Source organism: Chelonia mydas, chromosome 6, assembly GCF_015237465.2.
Source record: "Chelonia mydas isolate rCheMyd1 chromosome 6, rCheMyd1.pri.v2, whole genome shotgun sequence".
In the NCBI taxonomy this organism is placed as follows: domain Eukaryota; kingdom Metazoa; phylum Chordata; order Testudines; family Cheloniidae; genus Chelonia; species Chelonia mydas.
This window is the reverse complement of record NC_051246.2, coordinates 1,231,668-1,255,512: the sequence shown is the minus strand read 5'-3', so window position 1 is coordinate 1,255,512 and position 23,845 is coordinate 1,231,668. Positions and strand designations below refer to the sequence as shown.

At 51.5% G+C, this 23,845-nt stretch overlaps 2 protein-coding genes across 7 annotated transcripts in view; one reads left to right on the top strand and one right to left on the bottom strand.

Annotated features, from left to right (window-relative positions):
• MMP25 (matrix metallopeptidase 25) overlaps positions 1 to 5,258 on the top strand; it is an 11,456-nt gene extending 6,198 nt beyond the window's left edge. Inside the window, exons 9-10 of one of the 2 annotated variants that reach the window (XM_037898768.2) lie at positions 4,044 to 4,304; positions 4,653 to 5,258. In XM_037898768.2, the coding sequence (XP_037754696.1) occupies positions 4,044 to 4,304; positions 4,653 to 4,909 (518 nt within the window). In that variant the 3' untranslated portion in view covers positions 4,910 to 5,258. The remainder of the gene's footprint in view (positions 1 to 4,043; positions 4,305 to 4,652) is intronic. The other variant, XM_037898769.2, reaches the window with a different exon arrangement.
• LOC114022347 (caspase-14) lies at positions 2,341 to 23,845 on the bottom strand. 5 transcript variants are annotated; one of them, XR_006291607.1, is made up of 10 exons: positions 23,695 to 23,845; positions 20,734 to 20,827; positions 19,507 to 19,607; positions 17,305 to 17,530; positions 12,292 to 12,411; positions 11,694 to 11,800; positions 7,963 to 8,064; positions 7,057 to 7,659; positions 3,013 to 3,144; positions 2,341 to 2,633 (listed from the first exon to the last, which is right to left on the bottom strand). XR_006291607.1 is itself a non-coding variant. In XM_037898770.2 (8 exons), the coding sequence occupies exons 4-8, from the start codon at positions 17,447 to 17,449 to the stop codon at positions 7,654 to 7,656; spliced, it is 480 nt and encodes a 159-aa protein (XP_037754698.1). In that variant the 5' UTR covers positions 17,450 to 17,530; positions 19,507 to 19,607; positions 20,734 to 20,827; positions 23,695 to 23,845; the 3' UTR covers positions 6,770 to 7,653. The 5 variants fall into 5 exon arrangements, 3 of the variants coding, with proteins under 3 accessions (XP_037754698.1, XP_043404804.1, XP_037754699.1); XR_005225321.2 differs by lacking the exons at positions 2,341 to 2,633; positions 3,013 to 3,144 and adding an exon at positions 3,157 to 3,553; XM_037898770.2 differs by lacking the exons at positions 2,341 to 2,633; positions 3,013 to 3,144 and having other exon boundaries at positions 6,770 to 7,659.

Below are 23,845 nucleotides of genomic sequence, written 5' to 3'. Positions count from 1 at the left end.
CTGACCGTACAACTCCCAAGCATCGCTAAACATTGTGGTGTTACCCACAGACGCCCTTGCAAAGTCTGTGAACACGTTGTGGCTCCTCTCCAGTGATCTCACCAGTTAGTAAGTGTGTCTTCCCTGGGCGGCTAGAGAACATCTGTGTAGCCGCGTTAACTAAACTCTTGATCACAGGTCAGTCTTCGCTAGAATCTTGGTCAGATCGTGCCTTCTGTTTGGACGGTGTGGTTTGCTCAATACCCATCGTGCCTTTGAACGCCTCCATGGACCTCAGCGTGTGTTCCGTTCCCTTCAGTGTGGGTTCTCCAGCCGATCCTCTCCATGGGGCTGTGGTGCTCCAGGGTGTAGTGTGGGAAGGAGGTCAGGGGACTCTGCATGTTGGCCAACCCTCTGCGGAGCTGTCTCTCAACCGCAGGGTGATGCATAGGCACATATTCCAGCTCCCCTCTTGGGGACGGGCGGGGAAGGACCCAGTGCTGGCTCCTCTCCCTAGAGGGCTGTGATCTCTTTGGTCAGAGGTGCCTTCTCCTGGCATCTCTCCCTCAGCTGCTTCCTGTGTCTTACCAGCCCGGGGGAAGCCCTTCTCCCCTCTGCCAGCTGGGTCACTTGCATTCCCACAGACAACCACCGCCTCGAAACTTCCTGCACCCGACTCCTTGGCTGTCACAGGCATGGGAGCTGCACCGTGGTTTACAGAGACACAGTTACTCTCCAAAAGCCTATCAGGAGCAGCAGCCTGAAGACCTGGATCGGGGTATCCTCTGTCACCCCCTTTCTCTGTCCCAGAGAGGTCAGTCACGTGACTGCTCCCCTCCAGGAGGTCGGTTACACCGTTCCTGGGTCCCAGGCTGTGTGCACAGATGCTGAACCAGCCACTCTATCCTGGGCATCCTCTCCCAAGCGACCAGTGAGGAGACATTTCCGTACTTAGACAGCTTATTCCTTCTCTCTCCCGCTTCCCTGGTCCTTCTCGTGTGAACAGAGAGCAACTCTACCCGAAGTCCGAAGGTGCAAACAATTCAATGTTTGTTGGGGTGAACTTCCAGCAAGCTTAAATCCAAGTTCCTTTGTCCTTATTTTCAAATCCCAATTTACTTCCTGTTTGCCTCTAATTTATATAGTAATATTCTCAGCTGTACCTTAACCAATCATTCTACTGAAATTTACCTAACCCATCCTAACATATTGTAACATAATTCTCTAACCAATTATATCCCACTACCCTAATTAACTTACCCCTAGCAAAATTACTTCTATAGCAGACCGAAACAATTAGGGAACCAGACAGATTAGCAATAGACAAGTGGGGGCCAGAAAGATAAACCAGACAGGAATGAGGCTTTCGCGCCCACAACAATTGAGAAGTGAGTTCTTGCCAGACCGGATGCTGTCAACCTAAGTTTTCTTTAACTATCTTTGTCTGGTGGTGATGGGCAATCTCGGGACAGGACCGTATTCCTAACAGCCCAGTAGGCCCTTATTTCAGCATGACCAGTTTGGGATGTGAGGAGGTGACCGTTCACGTCCCAGCTTATGGTTGCCCCTGCTGCTTAGCCAGAGGCCTTAGCCTAAGAACAGGGTAGGGTGACCAGATGGCAAATGTGAAAAATCGGGACAGGGGGTGGGGGGTAATAGGAATCTATATAAGACAAAGACCCAAAAATTGGGACTGTCCCTATAAAATCGGGACATCTGGTCACCCTAAAACAGGGCCTCAGACTATCCTCATCAGAGAAGGCCCTTGCACAGATTTTCTTTTATACCTCTGCGCCCCAAACCCCCTGCCCCTGCCCAGAGCCTGCAGCTAGCACCCAAACCCCTCCCCAGAGCCTGCACCCAGCACCGCAAACCCCCTCCCGCACCCCCTCCTGCACCCCAACCCCCTGCCCCAGCCCATAGCCCGCACCCAGCACCCCAAACCCCCAGCCCAGAGCCTGCAGCCAGCACCCCAAACCCCTCCCCAGAGCCTGCACCCAGCACCGCAAACCCCCTCCCGCACCCCCTCCTGCACCCCAACCCCCTGCCCCAGCCCATAGCCCGCACCCAGCACCCCAAACCCCCTTCCCAGAGCCTGCAGCCAGCACCCAAACCCCTTCCCAGAGCCTGCACCCAGCACCGCAAACCCCCTCCCGCACCCCCTCCTGCACCCCAACCCCCTGCCCCAGCCCATAGCCCGCACCCAGCACCCCAAACCCCCTTCCCAGAGCCTGCAGCCAGCACCCAAACCCCTTCCCAGAGCCTGCAGCCAGCACCCCAAACTCCCTCCCAGAGCCTTAGGCAGGTGGGGGGGTGGCGGGACTTGGACCCGTTCCGGACACCATCACAATTGATACAAACCTGCTGCCCTGGCTCTGTTGCCTGGTGAAGTGCCACTCCCCCTGTCTGCTGCAGGGCCTCTGACCGGCCAACACCTCGGCTTGTTCCCAGGCCCCTCGTCCCAGTGCTGTGTGCAGCTTCCCCTTTGGCCTTTTCTGCTTCCTTCTCCGAGGCTCGCTGGAAAACCCCGACCTCCAGCTGCTGCAGCTCCCAGGTTTGCTCAGGTTCTTTCTCCTCCGTGCGGTTTGTGCAGCGCTGAACTGGAAACGGCCTCCCCCTCGCGCGTCTTTTTCTGCTTTTTCTGTTCCTCCTTCCTGGTCCCGAAAGCAGCAAACTGAGAATAACCAACTGGCAACCGGCTCTTGGCTGGTCTCAGCCACCGCACTCAAAGCCTCACCTAAAATCTCCACACCAGTGTATGAAGTGCAAATCTGGCTGAGTACAAGCTGTGTGTTTCACCCCACTGGGCCAGGACCCCCGGGGTGCAGCCTGGGGCTGTGGGACAGCCGGGGCCCCGAACTCTCCAGCCTGGGCTGTCTCTCACAATGCCATGCCAGTGACACGCAGCAAACCCCTCCAGGCGCTGCGATCACTCAGCCGTCTGCATGTGGAGCCCCACACCCAGCTAAACTGCTTGAATGCTCCCGAGAGCAGCACCAGCCAAACCCCCAGCCTTGCACCCCAGAAATATACCGTCTGACGTTGCTCCAAACTCTTCAGCCACTGCAAGCTCGTTAATTAGTTCATCAGAGGAAAGGGGACGCGCACCAGCCTTTGTAACCGGAGCTGAGATTCTCCTGAGCATTTCAACCCCAAACCACTGTTCTAGGTAAAACATCAAACAGGTTTAGTCACGACAGGAAGACAGGTTTTTAAGTGATGGGACGGCGCAGGCGCAGAGCTCAGACTTGGTTACGTAAGAATAAACTCGACGTCTAAATGCCACAGACTAAGCAAGATTTCACTCAAGTCGTCTCCCACCCTAGAGGATGGTCCAGGCAGCTCACAGTTGTCAATATGCCGGCTGGATTCCCTTCCCGCCTGGGACCAGTCTCCCCAGTTCAAAGTCCGTGTCTTCCAGCCCATCTTCCAGGGGTTGAGATGGGGAAGGAGAGAGGCCAAGTGCTGATGTCTCCATCCCTCCTTTATACTTTCTTCCAGCTGCTAGAAAGATCCTGGCTGGGACTCGGGCTTGAGCAGCCCCCGTTGGGTCCATGACCTCTCCAGGGAGTCCCTGCAAGAGCAGATTCCTGTTGAGGGGCCGTCAACACCCGTCTGGCCAGAGACAGGGGCTCTTTTGTCGGTACTGAAAGGCTGGTTGTGGGGGTTCCCAACCTCACAACATATTTCAGTCACACACACACACACACGGAGAAAAACTTCCTAACTCCCCACCCAGGGACAGCTCACACAACCCAACCGGGTGCTAATGTGCCACAGATCAAGACTTTTCAAACCATCCTTCAAAGGCAGGCTTTGTACCACCCCTGGCATCCTCACATCACAGTGATGAAGAGGGGGGTTCCCAGGGTGCTGTTTTGAGACAGAGTGTCAGACCCCCCCACAGCCTGACCTCCCACAAACCCCCCAGCTTGCCCCACAGAACACTGGACCCCATAACCACCCCCAGCATGCCCCTCTGCACCCAATAACCCCCCAACTTGACTCCCCAGCCTGCCCCCCACTCTGCCACCCTCCATACTGACTCTCCACCCTCTCTACAGGGAAGCATTTCTGGGTCTTCACTGACACCCGGGTGGATCCAGGGTCTCCCCACCCCATCACCGACCTGGGGCTGCCCTCGGGGGTCACGGTGGAGGCAGCCTTCGTCTGGGGCCACAATGGCAAGACCTACTTCTTCGAGAATTCCCACTACTGGCGCTTCGATGACCGAGCTGGAAACGTGGACCCTGGGTACCCCAGATTGCTGACCCTCTGGAAGGGGGTGCCCCCTGGGCTGGATGACATCATCAGCTGGAATGATGGTAGGTGGCATTCCCAGTGGTGGGAAGTTCCCCAGGTTAATGGTGCTCCTCCAGCAGCGTTTCAAGTGGGAAGGAGTTCCCCCGGCTAGCAGAGTTTCTCCAGAAGCATTCCCAGTGTGGGTTGGAGTCCACTAGGCTAACAATGCATCGCCGGCAGTTTTCCCAGTGGCAGGCAGTTCCCCAGGCTAACGCTGCTTCTCAGGCGGGCCTCCTTTGCTAACACAGAGCTGTGCAGCCTGGTGTCTAGCTCCCTCTTGTGGCACAGAGCGGTATTGCGGGGCCACCCATCTAAAGTCACCCCTGCAGCGAGTGCCCTGGTTCTCATCTCTCTCTCTCTCTCCTCTGCAGGAAGCACGTACTTTTTCAAGGGCACCGAGTACTGGCGCTTTCTGGGGGGCAGCGTGGAGGCTGAGAGCGGGTACCCCAGGTCAGCCCCACAGGACTGGATGTACTGCCAGGGCTCCCCCACCGCATCTCCGGCCCCGGGGCCCCGGGGCGGGAGCGGGAAGCCTGGAGGTGGCCAGTGTCTCTGCAGTGGGGCCCTGCCAGACCCCCTGCCGGCCTTCCTGACTTGGACCCTGGCTCTGGTATGGGCCCTGCGGTGACACCTGCCATGCTGCGCCGATGCACTTTACGCCCTACCGTATCCCACTGCTGGCACCAGAGGGCAGCTGTGTGCACGGAGACGGTTGTCTGTGTGCAGTATCCCACGGTTGCCACCAGAGGGTGCAGCATGCCCAGGTGAACAGGAGAGTGGGTCGGGGGGGCACTGGGGATATCTGTCGTCGTTATTTCTTGCTTGCCCCGTTTGCTGGGTGACTGTGCCGGGGGGAGTGGGGGTGCCGCGGGTTAATGGGGAGGCCGGGCCGGGGGGCAGCGATGGGAGGGGGATTGAGGGGAGTCCGTGAAATTGTCCAACCCAGAGTTTTCTAATAAAAGCCAATGGAAACCGTCTGGTGTCTGGATTGGGGCAGGGGAGAGGGTTGGATCGGGGGCAAGTGGGGAGGCGGGAGGGGGCAAATGGCATAGCTGGGCCAGCTGGTGGGTGTGAGTGTGTGTGCGCCCCCTGAGCTGCCCATCCCCCCTCCCTCCCACACCCTCTCCATGTATGTGCCCCTCACATGCCTGCATCCCCCTGCACCCTTCCATCCATCCCTCCCCCCACACGCCTGCAGCCACACACATCCCTCCAGCCCTCATCCATCCACCCACCCCCCATACACTCCCACGCACCCCTCCATCCATCTTGCCCCACACACACCCCTGCCCCCAGCCAGCCAGATACCCCATGGATCTGGCTTGCGGTGCTAAAATCTGTCTCTGTCAGGGGGGTCTTTTTGTTTTGTTTATTCTGGGGGGAAAACACTTGCTGGGAGGGGCACTGGGGAAAGGGGGTTCAGGCACAGTAAGTGGCAGGGGGATGGGTACAGGGCTGCAGGGGGATAGGGAGATGGAGGAGAAGGACAGGACAGTAAGAAGAGGCAGAGAACAGGGACTGAGGAAAACATGGGCATGCCAGGATTGGGGGGGCTGAGCCCCCTCCCTGCCCCCCGTGAGCCAAGCTATGGGGCTGGGTGGAGCTGAAACAGGCCCCAAGAACTCACTGGGGTGAGGAGCTGAGGCTGGGCATGCTCGCTGCATGTCCCAGGCTCCCCAGAAAAAGCTCATTCCACTGCTTTGAGCCCCACTGAATCTCTGGTCAAAGTGGGGCACAGCTGGGGCCCCCCAGGCCTCGATTGCTGGTCTCTCACTCATTTTCTGCACCCGCAACTCCTGGTTACACTTGCAGTTTATTCCAACTCGCCTGCTGTTTATTAATTAGCTCATTTGCCATTAGGGCGGCCCAGATATTTTTTCTGACAAAACTTCGCTGCCCCGGAGCAGCTGTGGTGGGAGGCCCATTTAAAATCGTGTTGCTGATAAAACCCACCAGCGTTAGAGTGACTGAGCTCCTGGAGTCTGTCTAGTTAACTTAACAAAGAGGGTTAAGGGGTGACTTGCTCCCAATCCATAGCTACATGGGGAATATTTAACAGGCTGGGAATTATTTGGGGGCATTCTCTGGCCTGTGTCATCCAGGAGGTGTCAGACCAGATGACCACAATGGTCCTTGGAATCTATGAATCATTAAGACTCAATAATGATGACACTTAACTATATATCAGTAGGTTTCAGAGTTAACACCACATTGAGCGACCCTCCCCCCGTCCCTGAGCGATTGTTTCAAGCAAATTGGAAGGGGTGCATAGAAGAGAACCAAAAAAAGATTTGCTGGCTTGAGAAAACGCTTTCGGTGACAGACTTAAATCTGTTGAACTTCCCAAAAAGAAAATTGAGAAGTGACTTGATCGTGTGTATAAACACCTTCCCAGGGAGAAAATCCCAGGTACTGAAGAGCTTTTTCATGAGCGGAGAAAGGCAGAACACGAACCAACGGCTGGAAATGAAAGCCCGACACATTCAAATTAGAAAGGAGTACCCCTCGCAGAATTCAGTGTTTATGTTTCCGTCATTTCGATGGAGAACAGCAATGGTGATTTTTAAAGCATTTTTTTTTATCATTGATTTAAATTTTCACACTTGTGCACAATGCTGGGGGTGCAAGCAAGGGGAGACAAACAATATTATTTAACGCCTGCAGCCACTGAAATTCAAAGTTAACACACCCGTTGTCAACGTCCCACATCAAAACCTTCCGAGTCACTATCCCTCAAACAAACGCTCAGACATTCTCAAGCAGTGTTTTTCTTACCTTGCCTACCTGCAGGGCGGATTAGCCCTGGGCAAATGGCTGCCTTTCTGGAAGATGCTTTAGCCAAACAAGCTGTAGGGCACAATGCACCGGTAACGGGGTGACATTTTTGGTCCTGGGTTATACAGGAGGTCAGACTAGATGATCAGACGTCCCCTTCTGGCCTTAAAATCTCTGTCCCCGGCAGACTTTCCTGCCTCAGTTAGACTCGGGGCAGTTCACACCACTCCCTGCGATCGGCTCAGGCTCTCTGCAGACTCAGGCAGCGTCAGTTACACCCCAGGCACTGGTCACACTTGGGGCAGTTCACACCTGTCCGAGCAATCGGTTCAGGCTCTCTGCAGATTCAGGTGCCAGTCACACTTAGGCCAGCGGCGCCTCTGACCCCATTTTCTCTGCAGATGTGAGAGCTGGAGACCTCGTTGTCTCGAGTGAAGGCTGTGGGTCTGGATGCTTAGAGTGTGTGTCTGAATGCACTAAGAGTCTGATGCGCAGGGGTAATCGTGTAAAGACTGGGTTGGATAGGCGGAAAGTCTCATGGGCACAACGGGACAGGAGAAGCTGTGTTAGACAGGCCCAGGGTCTGATCTGTGAGTCTTACTCCTGGGGGAAAACAACAAAGCGTATGTTGACCCTGGAAAGGTATAGGGAATACATCCGGGCTAGGGAGAGAACCCAGGTGTCCTGACTGTCAGCCCTCCCCGGACTCCACTCCTCTTCCAGAGCCGGGGATAGAACCCAGGAGTCCTGAGTTCTCAGACCAGTGCTCGACTGGTTGATCAGAAGGACAGGCATAATGGGTGCTGCTTTCTTTTACCTTTGGCGCTCTGAGATTGATGGTGGAGTTAGCTGTGTGAAATGTATGTTTCGCAAACCAGCGGGAAAACAGTTAAGACTCCGACTTACCTTCAAACGGAGCTTTTTTGTCAGAGTGGACTTTATTTCTGGGTGAGTCATTCTGATTTTCTCCTTTATCATGAACTCTTTCTGAGCAATCATGTTCGTTACCTAGAAGAGGATCGAGTCATTTGAAAATACAAATCTATCGGGGAAAGTTGTTCCTGTGGCAATAACTTAAACCCCCCACAGTTGGGAGGTGTAACGTGAAGAGAAGCAGGCATGGTGAAGACAAAACAAACCCAGTGAATTACGCGTCTTCCCTTTGTCTACGGTGTGTAACTGCTGGAAAATGGAATTGCCGTTCCGCCAATTGGGACCAAAAAACCCCAAACCAACCAACCAAACATTATTTTTGGAGACCAAAGAGTTCTGAAAAGCCAAGACATGGAAACACCAAAATGCAAGAACTGGCAACTTCGAATTGGAACAAAACTTTTCCCCTCTCTAACCCAAGTAGCTAGCTAAAATTCAGGGATCGGTAGGTTATTCCAGCTGGGAAGAGAAATGGAGATTGGAGTCTGGTACCTTTGAGGCAATTTTATTTATTTACGCAGAACATACAGAATCCAGGGAAGCACACAGAAGCAATCAACCGAGAGACACTTTTCCTGCTCAGAGTTCCAAACCTCTTTCAGCCAGCACAGTGCCCAAAAGCTCTCTCTCTAGGCTTTTGTCAGCTGCTTTTTCCAGGCTGTCTCTCTTTCTGCTTGGTCTCTCCCCTTGTACCTGCATCAGCACCTCTTAGCTAAAACAATATCCAGAGAAACCTTCTGCCCAGATGGTCCAGATTCCTGCATGGACTCACAAAGCCCTTTGTTCTGGGCAGTGACGTGTGCTTATCTATCACTCACAGCTAGCTCAGGGCAGTGGTTAAACCTACCACAATCTTTGGCTCTGGAATGCTGATTTGAAATAATGCAGCATTGGCTCCAGGATAATAGAGAGACAAGGTGGGGGAAGTGACACCTTTTATTAAGATATTATTGTCTAAATCGAAATAATGTCAGTTCATTGTTTCCTTGCGCCCCACTTCTCCTCTGCCCAGTCTGTCTGTGTCCTCCTGGCCTCTTGTACTCAGATTGTCAGCTCCTTGGGGCATCTTTCATTCTGTGTCTGCACAGCACCTGACACAGTGGGGTCTGGGCCAGGATTGAGTGCCTAGGCACGACCGTAATACACCTCACGTACAGTGCCTGGCACAATGGGGTTCTGGGCCATGACTAAGCTCCTAGGTGCTAAGACCTCGCCCACCTTGTCTCTTTAAAACAAGGGAGCTTTGTATCTGTTTTCTGGTGCGGGTGAGGTCACGGCTTTTATTGGACCAACTTCTGCTGGGGAGACAGACAAGCTTTGGAGCCCTGCTGCAGGGCTGGAGAGAGAAATCGGCACCTCTGAGCTAAATCCCAGTTGGGACTGACAGGAAAGTTTATGGGGGTCATGCCTTGTAGGTGGTCACATGAGAGGGGGTTTGATTGTTCTGCAGAAGGGGTTTGAAGTGTGACATTAAGGGCTAGCAGACAGGTGGGGGTTACAGATTGTTGCAAGGAGCCAGTGTCCCTGTTAAGCCCACGGGTTGTACTGTCTAGCAGCGTTATGACGTAGTTCCCAGGCTGGCCTTTGGAAGGGCTGGGCGGGTTTCCTTGGAGGGGGTGGACTGACCGTTGTCATTTGAAAGCTTGTCCCTTGGTCCAATAGAAGATATGACCTCCCCCCACCTTGTTGCATTAATATCCTGGGACTCACACGGCAACAACCTGGCAAACAACTGGGGACGGCATCTTTTTGGGGGGAAGTTCATGATTTTTAATCCAGGCTCAGGAGTTTGGAGGCCTGATGCCTGACCTCTGAACACACTGTGATGTTACACCCCATATTCTTCATGAAAATATGGTTATGATATGAATATGGTATGACTAAGATGTACTTTATGCAAGATGGTTCATGGTCTCATTGGAAAGGTTCTGATTTACTGAATGTGTTTATCCAATTTGTATGCACGTATCATTGCTGTATTTGAAGCTGGGAATATTGACCATGTCTCTGTATTTCAAATGTGCTGTGTTTGCTGAGGCCACACAATGTTAGTGGCTGATTGAAGAAATGCACACAAGCATAAGGGTCACCCAAGGAACTGTGTGCAATAGAGACCTCTCAGAGATAGCTCTACACAATGGGAACTGTTTGACCCAGGTCACAGCAAAAAAGCTTTCCAGCAAGAGCGGGGAAGATATAAAAGAGGGACAATGACAACATGAGGGGTCCTCACTCTCCCTACAACACACCTGAAATCACCTGAGGAACAAAGACTGAACTGTGAGAAGTGATGGTCCCAGGCTAAGATCTTTAGCCTGTGTATGAAAACCTGGGAAAGCCAAGGCAACTTGTGCCTTAAGAATCTGCCAGCCTGTTTATCACTCAGGGTGAGAATTTGCTAATTGATATCCTACCGATCTAGTGCGTTAAGCTCAGTCTGCGACTTTTGTTTATTTACTAAGGTAATCTGCTTTGTTCGGTTTGCTATCCCTTTAACCACTTAAAATTCACTTTTTGTCGTTAATAAACTTATTTCTTCTTTATAATAAAACCCAGTTTATGTAGTTTCTAACTGGGGTGGGGGGGAAAGAAATTGTGTTCATCTCTCTTCACATTGAGGAAGACGGCGGATTTTTATGAGCTTGCACTGTGCAGATTTTTCTGCACAGTGCAAGACAGTATTATTTTGGGTTTATCTCCCAAAAGGGGCGTGCACGTGATTGCTGGGGGAGTCCTCTCACACAGAGCTGACTTCACTCAGTGTCTGCAGCGGGGTGTGGCCCTACCTGTGTGTGGGGGTGTGTGCTGCAAGAGGCCGGACATTCAGCAAAACAGGGAGAGGGAACCCAGGCTGGTGGAGCAGGGGAGGCTCTGTGAAACTGCAGTACATCAGGTGGCATCCCAGAAGGGGGGTGCCCCACACACACACACACTTTTCCTCATCTGTAAAATGGAGATAATGATACATCCTTGCTTTGAAAAGTGCTTTGTCATCTACTGCTGAGAGAAGTGCTAGATAAGCGCTAGGGAATTAGAATGTATCTTTGTTTTATATTTATACCCACGTACATCTTATGTACTATAAAATATATATTTTGTGTGTATAAATAATATATTCATTATAATTTTATAAAATATAGAAAAGGTGGATATAAATAATCTATTGTATATTTCTAGACACAGTTGTCTGTATAATGCATATGTGCATATACACAAATACAGATGTAGCTGTATTGTATCTACAGTATATTTGTATGAGTGTGTTATATAAATGCACATGTATAACAGTTAAACATCGTTGCACCCGTTTCACTCTGTAGCACCCTAACAACTGTTCCCACTCAACTTAGAATAGCCTGGAATAAGCCATGTTTAAATTGAATGAAGCTTGTTGGGTTTGCACCACTTTGATAGGTCAGTTTAAATTCCCACCTTAGGTTATACCGGTGCTGCTAAGCCCTCAATGCCCCTTGGAAACAGTCTTCCTGTGGGCCAGCCACATGCTGTAAAAGCACCAGCAACGCTGATGACAGACACCCATTCATTCATTCGATCACACACAGCCTTGGGCAGCTGGGATTTGAACTCTGCTGCATCTCTAGAAACAAAAAGGCTAGGGAGATCTCCCTTTGCCGGGCACAGTATAAGGTCACTTATCTTCCCACTCAATAGCAACATAACCTCTCCAGATGCCATGCGTTTACCTTGGTGAATAGCTCCATGATGTCCCAGTAGGGGTTTGTAGTGAAGACATACACCATGATCTGAATCAACCAAGAGCCTGTGGCTTCATTTCTAATTGAGTAATAACCTGGGGACGAAGGAGGGAGATTCATTAAAACCACAGACCCACGTGGGACTTCACTGCCTCCCAGTCTGAAGCTGCTGGAGTCAGGGTGAGACCAGATACTTGGATTCATTGAACAAAGATACCTCAGGATGTGCCAGAGGGCTAGGGCTTCGAATAGCAAGACCACACTGTCGGGGGCAAGTTTTGCAGAACAATACTAATAGACCCCATTATTCCCCCAGAGCTGGGATGGAACCCAGGAGTCCTGGCTCCCAGTCCTGCCTGCTTTAACCCACCAACCCCCACCGCAAGTAGTGGATAGAACCCAGGAGTCCAGGCTCCCAGCCCCCCTGCTCTAACCCACTAGCCCCCACTCCCTTCCCAGAGCTGGGTCAGAACCCAGGAGTCCTGGTCTCCCCTTATAACAAAAGTGTAATGAGCCAAGCACAGCACAAGGCTGTAGCTTCCGCTACTTTGATACGAGCAGGGTGGAAACAGATTCACACTGGTACCGTCTGGGGATGAAAAGACGAAGAGGCAGTCAGTGTGCGTAGGAATCCGCCACTGAGGGACCTGGTTGTCTGAGTCAGCTACGAGATTATCACATTGAAGCACACCTGGGTCTCCTCTTCCTAAAGCATAAAATAGCTTCCTTTCAGAAACAGAAATTAAAACGTAGCAGAGTCACACACACTCAGCTAGTGGTTGCTAGATCCAGCACACACAACGTCTCAAAACAAGCACTAGAAGGACATCATTTAAAACCAATGCAAGGAAACATGGTTTCCATACAAAGCATAATTAGCCTGTGGAACTCCCTGCCACAAGATGCCCCTGAGGCCCACATGTAATGTTTTATTGTAACTCCTCTCCTCCCTCTGATTTGTCTGTTCCTGATCCTCCCACGATGAAATGGGGTATTAGAAAGTATGGGAAAAAATTCATTTTTGATGAAAATGCTCTCCTTTTCATTGTAAAAAACAGAGAATTTTTGGTTTTCAGCAAGTTACAAGTTGCAGTTTAAAGCCATCATTTGGCCGTTTTAGGAAGAGGGGGGATTTTTATGGTTTCCTGCGTCTGGTTTCATTTCGGAGTGGATTCCGCTCCCAGCCTAACTGCCCGTTTTGATGTGCTCGTGGGGGGTGGGGATTCCAGAGAGCAGGGTCAATTTAAGACAAAAATTCAGCAACAAATTCAAAGCGGGGATGCGGCGCTGTCAGCTGGCTAGTAGGTTAAGGCCTTAAAGCAGGGGAGGGCAAACTATGGCCCGCGGGACCGTCCTGCCCAGCCCCTGAGCTCCTGGCCTGGGAGGCTAGCCCCCGGCCCCACCCCCGCTGTCCCCCCTCTCCCGCAGCCCCAGCTCGCTCAACCGCCGGCACAAGGCTCGGGTAGGGGGTGAGCTCCTGGGGCAGCGGCCTGACCCGGTCTCTGGGCTGCGCGGTGGCGGCGTGGCCTGGCTCAAGCAGGGTGGCACGGCTGTAGCATCGCCAGCCACCGGTGCTCCAGGCAGCGCGGTAAGGGGGCAGGGAGGGTTGGATAGAGGGCAGGGGAGTTCAGGGTGGTGGTCAGGGGTTTGGATAGGGGTCAGGGAAGGAACAGGGGGTTGAATGGGGGCAGGGTTTCCAGGGGCAGTCAGGGAGAAGGGGTGGTTGGACGGGGCAGGGGTCCCGGAGGGGCCGTCAGAAATGAGAGGAGGGGTTGGATGGGGCAGCGGGGGTCCGGGGTCAGACAGGGGACAGGGAGCGGGGGTGTGTGCATGGGACAGGGATCCCTGAGGAGCCGTCAGGGAACAGGGGGGGTTGGATGGGGAAGGGATCCCAGGGGGGCCGTCAGGAATGAGAAGAGGGGTTGGATGGTTCAGCGGGTGTCCGGGGGCAGACAGGAGACAGGGAGCGGGGGAGTGTGCATGGGACAGGGGTCCCTGAGGAGCCGTCAGGGAACAGGGGGGGTTGGATGGGGCAGGAGTCCCAGAGGGGGGGGGCAGATAGGAGGTGGGGCCCAGGCCACCACCCCCTCCCCTAACCAGCCCTCCATATAATTTACAAAACCTGATGCGGCCCTCAGGCCAAAAAGTTTGCCCGCCCTGCGTTAAAGTGTTCCATTCACTCCTCTGCTAAACGTTGAGGTTATCGTCCTTATTTGTCTGTGACGGGCTGAATGCCTTTTGCATTGTGCATATACCCTGTACTAGTGTAAGTAAATCAACCTGTTGTTGCAATGTCCTTTTTCACGTCTGTATCCTGTGCTTAATTAGCCTTAAATCAAAGAGACGACTAAGGGGGGATATGATAGAGGTCTATTAAATCATAACTGGTGGGGAGAAAGTAAATAAGGAAGTGCTATTTACTTCTTCTTGTAACATAAGAACTAGGGGGTCACCCAATGAAATGACTAGACAGCAGGTTTAAAACAAACAAAAGGAAATATTTCTTCACACAATCATAGAACAACAGGGTTGGACGGGACCTCAGGAGGTCATCTAGTCCAACCCCCTGCTCAAAGCAGGACCAATCCGCAACTAAATCATCCCAGCCAGGGCTTTGTTAAGCCTGACCTTAAAAACCTCCACTGTTAACCTGGGGAACTCCTTGCCAGAGGATGTTGTGAAGGTGAAGACCATAACAGGGTTCAAAAACGAACTAGATAAATTCATGGAGGATAGATCCGTCAATAGCTATTAGCCAGGATGGGCAGGGATGGCGTCCCTAGCCTCTGTTTGCCAGAAGCTGGGAATAGGAGACAGGGGAAGGATCACTTGATGATTCCCTGTTCTGTTCATTCCCTCTGGGGCACCTGGCATTGGCCACTGTCGGCAGACAGGACACTGGGCTAGATGGACCTTTGGTCTGACCCAGTGTAGCTGTTCTTATGTTCTGATGATGTATTAGCATTTAGATGAAGATTTACTTCATGCACGAATACTAATGCTGAAACGTTTCCACGTCTCCGGCCCTACTGGAACAAACGGCCGGCAATTACATTATGTAGATCACTGGTGCTGGGTCACTTGTGTATGATAGGAAGTAGAACATTAACTTCAAAGCAACAGCAAAAGCCCACAGACCGTCTGCACTGGCGATCCCTCAAAGCCTATGCTGGGATGAAGGCGCCTGTGAGCAAGATCTATAAAATACTGGATCCTGGGAGCGATTCTCGGTCTCTGGACTGCTTGGGTTCTGCCCGGGAGAACCTGGTGCCATTGGGCTACAGGCTCTAATTCAGCTAACGTGTGCCCTGCTTTCTCAATCTGCCCTGAGGCAGGCACTTGCAGCTGTGAGCCGCTCGGGGAATGAAAAGAAACCACTCTTTAAAAAAAGAACAGGAGGACTTGTGGCACCTTAGAGACTAACACATTTATTGGAGCGTAAGCTTTCGTGAGCTACAGCTCACTTCATCGGATGCATTCAGTGGAAAACACAGTGAGGACATATATATACACACAGAACATGAGAAAAACCCAAAACCAAAAAACCAAACCTGTAGGGAGAGTGATCAGTTAAGATGAGCTATTACCAGCAGGAGAGCGGGGTGGGGGGGACTTTTTGTTGTGATAATCAAGGTGGGCCATTTCCAGCAGTTAACAAGAACGACTGAGGAACAGTGGGGTGGGGGGAGATAAACAAGGGTAAATAGTTTTACTTTGTGTAATGACCCATCCACTCCAAGTCTCTATTCAAGCCTAAGTTAATTGTATCCAGTTTGCAAATTAATTCCAATTCAGCAGTCTCTCGTTGGAGTCTGTTTTCGAAGTTTTTTTGTTGAAGGATAGTCACTTTGAGGTCAGAAATCGAGTGACCAGAGAGATTGAAGTGTTCTCCGACTGGTTTATGAATGTTATAATTCTTGACATCTGATTTGTGTCCATTTATTCTTTTACGTAGAGACTGTCCAGTTTCGCCCCCCACCCCCACCCCGCTCTCCTGTTGGTAATAGCTCATCTTAACTGATCACTCTCCTTACAGGTTTGGTTTTTTGGTTTTGTTTTTTTCTCATGTTCTGTGTGTATATATATGTCCTCACTGTGTTTTCCACTGAATGCATCCGATGAAGTGAGCTGTAGCTCACGAAAGCTTACGCTCCAATAAATGTGTTAGTCTCTAAGGTGCCACAAGTCCTCCTTTTCTTTTTGCGAATACAGACTACCATGGCTGCTACTCTGAAACCTGTCACTCTCTAAAGGTGTGTCCACTGCTACTTTCTGACGGGCTCTTAGCTGTAAGATCTGCGGGGCAGGGCCTGTGTCTCTGTCACTGGGGTGCTGTGATGCCTTCTGTGCATTTCTGAGTTGCTCAGGAAAGAAATCACCATAAAGTCATGATTAATTGTGTGTCTTGGACTCCCCTATGATAATGCTGTGAATTTTCTATTCCGTGTGTTACGGGATATCCTAGGAACCTAGCCATGGCCCATGACCCCGTTGCGCCAGGAGCTGCACAGACCCAGAACAAACCATGATCCCTGCCCCAAAGAGCCAACAGTATTGGTGTAAGCCAAGAGAGAGCCAAGGGGGAGACAGGCAGACGGAGGAGCCCAAGGGAGCAATGAGACCAGACTGACCAGTAACCGGAGGGGTCCCAGCCTGCGTGACTGCTGGTGAGTTTTTTGCCAGCCTTCCGGCACAGCAGCGTTTAGAGGAGGAGAATGAGGAAGCGACCCCCCCGTCAGTTTCTTACCCTACAGTTTTCTACCTTGAGTTAATTGGTCATCAGTTAAGTTGAGGTAAAACCCAAGTTAAGCCAAATGCCACCTTTCCGCTGGTAGGGAAGGGCCTGTGTACAGGGTGAGGAATGAGTGGGACGGTGTGTTATACACTGAGCTGGGACTGCTGCCTGTACTTCAGATTGTTGGACACAACAGGACAGAGTTAAGGTTGCATGGGCATCCTTAATTCTGGCCTTCCCTAACTTTTCAGTGCTCGACTTCGCAACTTCAGTGTTCTTCAAATGCAGTTTGTGTGTGAGATACAAAGTAGAAGGGGATGGCTACACTGGGTTTGCTTAAACGGGTGTTAGAATCTGAGTGTGAAGAAAAGGAAATTGTAGCTGTAACCCGCGTTAGCTAGGAGCTTGGGGTTACCTCCCTTAGCTAACACATGAGGGATGGGAAAAGGGAAAAGATTTTACCCTGGGTGTGACCAGGTTTGCCTCTGCAGCTCCCCTTTGAGGCTCAGAAGTGCACAACTCACCCAGTCACGGGGTCTCTGCAGTTTGGTCACTGTCTCTTGCAGGGTCTGAAGTAAACCTCCAGCTGTGTCAAATGTCAGGCCAGGCCCTTGTGGGGTGGGGAGTCCAAAAATTGGGGTGGGGAGGGAGGAGGAAACACCTCAGCTTTAAACAGAGTCATGGGCTGATGCTCCCTTCTAGGGAGATCCCCACCCAGGCCCTCGCTCAGTCTCCCACGCTCCGCTTGTCCATTCTGCCAGGAGGCTCACCTGCCCGGCCAGGGAGGAGGGGTCGGAATGAAAGAATTCAATCTGGTGCTGGGTTCCCCACTCAAAGGAGGGGGAATCTGAGCCGCGGACTCACCCCCCCGGCAGGCCTGGATGACGAAGACCTTGGGTTTGCCCTGCAGCGCTTGGCAGGTCGCGTTGGTCATCTCTGCGAACAGCTCGTCCAGGTTCACATGCCGTCCATCAGCTGCCATGACAACTCCACTGTCCCCATGCACCATGATGACCACGAAGCTGCAGCTGACCGGGCCTCAGATTTGGTCTATCCGCTCTCGGAAGCTCACCAGCTCAGTCCGGAATTGCTTCGGGATGAAATTGTGACGGTCAGGAAAGCAAGGACAGGGAGTGCACCAGCCTCATGGCGCTGTGTGAACGGCGAACACAGGCAAAGCCTCATTCCCGTGTCCCCGACTCCTAGCAGGGGTCTCAAGGGGAAGGGGCATGCTGGCAGCACAGGGCAGGGCAGGGCAGGCCAGTGTGTGTCCGGCAGCTGCAGGTTTGTAAACAGGGCCCTCCTGCTGGGCTGTGTGGAGCGGGGCTGCTCCCGCCATGCTGTGCCTCACTGCCCCAGCCCGCCCTTCGCTCTGGAGACTGGCCATCCCACCCCCCTGCACCTTGCCCCATGGGGCCCACAGATATGTTTGGAGCCAGGCCCATAAAAAGTTAATCCGGCCCTGCTCACTTCTCTACAAACTGAAGCTCTGAGCAAGGACTGACTGGCCTCTCCCAGCGGTGGGTGATTCCAGAGGGACTTTCAAGCCAGCAAACTCCCCAGTGCTGCAAAGAATCTGATCTATGGACTTGGAAATCTCTGTATGTATCTGGGGGCTTTACCATTTCACATTGCTCTTCCTGTTCTTTTTATAATAAACTTTTAGTTTTAGACACTAAAGGACTGGCCGGCGGGTTGGTATCTTGGGTAAGATCCAAACTAATATCGACCTGGCAGTGTGGCTGGCCCTTTGGGGTCAGAAAAACATTTTGTATATATTGAGCAGAGTTTTTAGATAACTTCTCACCTTACCGGTGCTGACTGGGGGCCAGAGAACTGGAATGCAATTGTCATAACCATACAGCTAAGAGTAGCCTAGAATTCCTCCTTACCTGTAAGGGGTTAAGAAGCTCAAATAACCTGGTTGGCACCTGACCAAAAGGACCAATGGGGAAAGAAGATACTTTCAAATCTGGGGGTGGGTGGGAAGGCTTTGTTTTGTGTGTTCTCTTGGGAAGCAGAGAAGCATCAGGTCAGAAAACTTCTTCTCCTATAAACCATCCTAAAAGTCTCTCATATTACAAAAATTGTAAGTAAAAGCCAGGCAAGGCGTGTTAGATTCTCTTTTGTTCTGCTTGTGAATTTTTCCTTTGCTGGAGGGAGGTTTATTCCTGTTTTTTGTAACTTTGAAACTAAGTCTAGAGGAAGTTCTGTGTTTTTGAATCTTTTTTACCCTGTAAAGCTATTTTCCATCCTGATTTTACAGATGTGATTTTTACCTTTTTTAAAAAAAAAAATAAAATCCTTCTTTTAAGAACCTGACTGATTTCTCTATGATCCTAAGACCCAGGGGTTTGGGTCTGTGATCACTTTATAACCAATTGGTGAGGATATTATTCTCAAGCCTCCCCAGGAAAGGGGGTGTAAGGGCTTGGGGGGATATTTTGGGGGAATAGGAACTCCAAGTGGTCCTTTTCCTGATTCTTTGTTAAATCACTTGGTGGTGGCAGCGTACCCTCCAAGGGCAAAGAATTTGTGCCTTGGGGAAGTTTTAACCTAAGCTGGTAGAAATAAGCTTAGGGGGTCTTCCATGTGGGTCCCCACATCTGTACCCCAGAGTTCAGAGTGGGGAGGGAACCCTGACAGCAATAAAGGGAGCATGGGTGGCAGGTGAACCCCGCTTTGGGGAGGCTAGCCCCTGGCCCTGCCCCTTCTGCCCAAGGCCCCAGTTGCTTCAGGGGAGAGGGGGAGCGAGGGTGGGGCCTTGGGGCAGAGCATGGACAGGGCCACAGCCTGGGTTAGGGGAGGCTTAGCCTACCCTGGCTTTCAATACCCACCACCAATGAAAGGGGGCTGTGTGATTTCTTTTTTGCTTCTTGATAACCGGCATGAGGGGGTTAGGAGCGCAGTTTGTGACTGGCTGGTGAGTCTAACTTCAGTGTGAACCTCCAGTATGGGGAGAATCATCTGCTCTCCTTTTCGCAGCCTGCCCTGACCTTGGCGTTTTCAGTGAGGGCTGCCCCCGGTGCCCCGGGTCACACCCCCAACGTTTCCAGCCCCACACACCTCGCCAGCACAGACGACGTGCTGTTGAATCCATTCTGGATTTGTGTCCCAGGCTGTGTTGGGTCCAGGGGAAGGAGATCGCCATACCGGATCAGCGGTACCTAGCAGACACAAAGGGTTAATGCCCAAGGGAATGCAGATCTATGTGCCTCACTACCCATAGGGAGTGCTGGCTGTGGGGGGAGCTCCCGGCTGCTCCAGCCCAGCCTCACCCAGCAGGGGGAGCTGTGAGGAGGGGGCAGGGTGCTGGCTGTGGGGGGGAGCTCCTGGCTGCTCCAGCCCGGCCTCACCCAGCAGGGGGCGCTGTGGGGGGAGCTCCTGGCTGCTCCAGCCCGGCCTTGCCCAGCAGGGGGCGCTGTGGGAACCAAAAGCATTGTACAGCTCTAATAACCCAGCTGCAGTGAACCAGTACACTGACACTGGTCTAACCACCAGCACAAGAGCGGCCTTTTCTCAATCTAGCCGAAAGCCGTTGCCAAGCGACGTACGCTCCACTGAAAACAGCCGCAGATCCACAACAAACTTCGTGTCCCCCCCACACACAACTGGGATAACTGGACCCGTCGCATCTTAAGTTATGCTGAGAACGCTCTCCTGTGTAGACAAGGCCTGGGTGGGGAAAGCATTGTGGTCAGACTGTTTAAAACACTGTCAAGTGTCAGGGGGGAGCCGTGTTAGTCTGTATCCACAAAAACAACAAGGAGTCCGGTGGCACCTTAAAGACTAACAGATTTATTTGGGCATAAGCTTTTGTGGGTAAAAAAAACCACTTCAGATGGGTTTTTTACCCACGAAAGCTTATGCCCAAACAAATCTGTTAGTCTTTAAGGTGCCACCGGACTCCTGGTTTTTGTTTAAAATGCGGGGTTTTTCAGTTAGCGCTGATTTAACTCCAATGACCACTGAGCTCTTGGGAGAAATAAAGTCTTTGTTAATAATTCAGACCCATCCCCTCCCAGAGCCAGGAGAGAACCCAGGAGTCCTTCCTCCCAGCCCCCCTGCTCTCACCCCCTAGACCCCTCTCCACTTCCAGAGCTGGGGATAGAATCAAGGAGTCCTCAACGATAGGAAACATTTATACTACGGTAACACTTGAATACCCCAATTGCTCCCTGCTGTCACTTTATAATTTGCAGGAATTGGTGGTTAGTAACTGAGGCGCAAAAGTGCTTCCCAGTCAGCCGGAGTGTCCTGATGTTAGTGCCGGAGGATGGGATGGGCACTCACCACTGCTTGGCTGACGTGCTGCACCATAGACATCTGGAGAGCCTGGGAGATGGTGACTAGGGCGGCCAGCCAGAGGGGCTGCGACATCTTGGAACTTGGGGGGGGAGGAGAGAGAAATCAAACTGTAGTTCTGCCAGACCAAGCAGCGTACAAATAAAGCCAAACACAGCCACCCCGACGGGGACTTTCCCAGCCTTTAACAAGGAAATCCAAGGCAGATATAACAAATACATCTATTAAAACAGACCCTTGTCAGTTTATAATCTTGTTGCTCCACATGCCTGAGATTATTGCTGAAGTTTGGGCTGTTCCACCCCCACCTCCAATTCCTGTAACAATGCAACGCATAGGGGAAACTGAGGCCCACACAGGGATCATACAAATATTACAGAACAATCCCACTTTGTCACACTCAGAAATCCCCAAGCCTGCCCTTCCAGCAGGCTCTGTGCCCAAGAAGCCTTGTCTCTGCTTCCTCCCAAGATTGCGCTCACAACTGCTTCTCCTGTCTCTCAGCCTCTGACACGCACAGCCTGCAGCCGATTTCCAAGCCTCTGCGTTTGCAACCAGTGAACCCCGGCCCCCATGGCTCAGCTCTGATGGGCCCTGCAGCCTTGTGCCTTGGACAGTTGCTACTATAGCCTTAAAGCTAGAAAGTTTTCCTTAATTTCCAATCTAAATCTCCCTCACTGCAAACTAAGCCCATTCTTCTTTCCCTCCCCTCGCTGGACATGGAGATCAGTCAATCCCTGTCCTCTTTATAACAGCCCTTGACAAGTCTGAAGTTTATTCTCAAGGCCTCCCTCAGCCTTCCCTTCTCTAGAAGAACCATGCCAGGTTCTTCCCAGCTGAGGGGGTGTAGCGAGGGACGGATACAAATTTAAATACACCCTTGCACTCACACTGTAATTTATAGATCGGTGTGGCAGAATTCAGTATTCATTTGTGCATAATTGTGACAGATTATCTTGATTTAGTTTGTAGCATGTTTTTCCCCATTAATCTATTTAAATTTTCACAATTACGGGAAGTAATGTGGGAGGTCAGACAATAATTAGCTAATGACAGTAGACGCTGAGATTCAAAAAGTTAAAACTTTGTCTTACTTTGCCTAGCTATGAATTTGGATCATCATCAATGGAAGTATGTGTCAATTTGGGACGGGGGGTTGAAATCAATATTTACCAATAACACTCCCCTCCCCAGGCTCCCCCATCTTTTAAGGAAATACAAAGCTTTAAAGCTTTGTGCGAAAAGAGAAACAACTTTATTTCCCTTGTAAATTGGGTTTTGCGGCTGCCTGTAGTCACCAGATCTCACAGAAACCGTCAGTTTCTGTTTAGCATAAAAGCTCTTCACTAAGGCTTGACAAAACACATTTTGCTCTGTGTTGGTTCCAGGATGTGAAAGAGACAAGGTGGGTGAGGAATCTCTTCTATTGGACCAACGTCTGTTACCTCTAGCGTGTCTCTCTCAAAGCACGCTTCCCATCTAAAACAAGCCAAAACATAAGGGCTCAGCTGCAGTGGCTGTGAGAAAGGATCAGACCTTTGTATGGTAACTCACGGGCCCCACCAGGCTCCTTACCACTACGGGCTTTTATCTGCTGCCTATTTCTTCTTTCACAGCTTGCTACTGTCCAGTGGTGACCTGTCACTTCAACCGGCTTCCCTCAGATATTAAGTCATGCACCATGGAGGGACAACGTTGAACTATTCCCGTTCTCGATTAACAGGAAACACAGGAAAACAGTCCTGGGCTCTGTGGACAGCTCCTTGAAGATCTAAGCTCACAGGATGGTCCTGGGCGAGAGGGCTGGACTTCCTCAATGACCTCTCAATGTCCCTCCCAGCCCTACGTTTCTCAGAGATGTTTTCCAATGTGCTGACAGTTTTGTTGCTCTCCTCTGGACTCTCTCCAGTTTGTCCACTTCTTTATTCAAGGGCGGTCCTCAGACTGGCTCCCCAGCCGGCCAGTTACCTCCCATCTCACAGAGGACACCCCTGCTAACACGGCCCAGAATGGCACTTCCCTTTTGCACAACAGCATTAACTCACATTCACACTGGAAAGCTGGCTTTGTGGGGGGCAGCTTCAAGCCGACAGGGTACAAAGTGCTATCAAATGCAAAAACTGAATACAGGGGGATTTTTTCCTTGCTGATCTCTTGGCTATGATAATTGTAAGGGATGCTTGTAATTAAAGCAGGGAAAGTAAATTCAGATATGGGGATTTTTAAAAAAAACAACAACATGGCAGCCCTTTAATGCAACCAAGGAAGAGAATTTAAATGCACCTGAGCCATGAAACCTCCAAAATAATCCTAACCTGAAATCCTGACCTGCCAGACATCATAAAACCAAACAGTTTGGGATTTAATTTTCATTGGTGTTCAATCTGCACCTCTAGAGGAAAGGGGGCTGGGTGCCAGGACTCCTGGGTTCTATCCCCAGCTCTGGGAGGGGAGTGGGGTCTAGTGGGTTAAAGGAGGGGGTCTGGGTGCCAGGATTCCTAGGTTCTATGCTCGGGGAGGGGAGTGGGGTCTAGGGGTTAGTGTGGGGGAGGGACTGGGAGCCAGGACTCCTGGGTCTATCGCTGCCTGCACTTCCCCAGTTGAAAGGGTGGTGTCAGACTCAGCCAGAAAACGCACCTGCACCACCCTCATGTCAGTGCGCTCAGACTGTTTGGCCCCAGCTACTGATCCTAGGCAACCCGGACCATTTTCAGCCTTCGTTTTCCAAACACACAGACAGGGATTTCTCTACCCCCACCCCCTAGTAGATCCCCCCTGAATTCCCCGATTGCCCCCCGGCAAGTGGTCAACTACTTGCATCATGCAGTGTTGCCAATTTAATCATTTTCCAAACCTCCCCTCTGCCCTTCCCCGCTCAGAAATTCGAACACCCTCTAGTTTCAATTCCTGGAGGTCGTAGTGAGACACGGACACAGAGAAAAGCTTTACCCGGAGCCCACCGCCGGCTCTGTTACCTCGGCTGGGAGCAGTGAAAGAGAGTCCCTCTCCCTTATAACATGGGTGGGGACCAAAGACAGGGTTTCTCAGAATGTAAAATGAAAGTAGAAGAGCTGGAAATCACGTGAGTCCAAAAAGATTG

Bases quoted from the DNA above. Each gene is read 5' to 3' on its own strand.
- LOC114022347 (XM_037898770.2), bottom strand. From the start codon at position 17,449: ATGGTGCATGGGGACAGTGGAGTTGTCATGGCAGCTGATGGACGGCAT. The intron at 12,412-17,304 runs GTGAGTCCGCGG...TTTATGCTTTAG, and splicing joins CATCCAGGCCTGCCGGGGGG to GAAGAGGAGACCCAGGTGTG. The intron at 8,065-11,693 runs GTAAACGCATGG...ATCCTCTTCTAG, and splicing joins TCATGGAGCTATTCACCAAG to GTAACGAACATGATTGCTCA.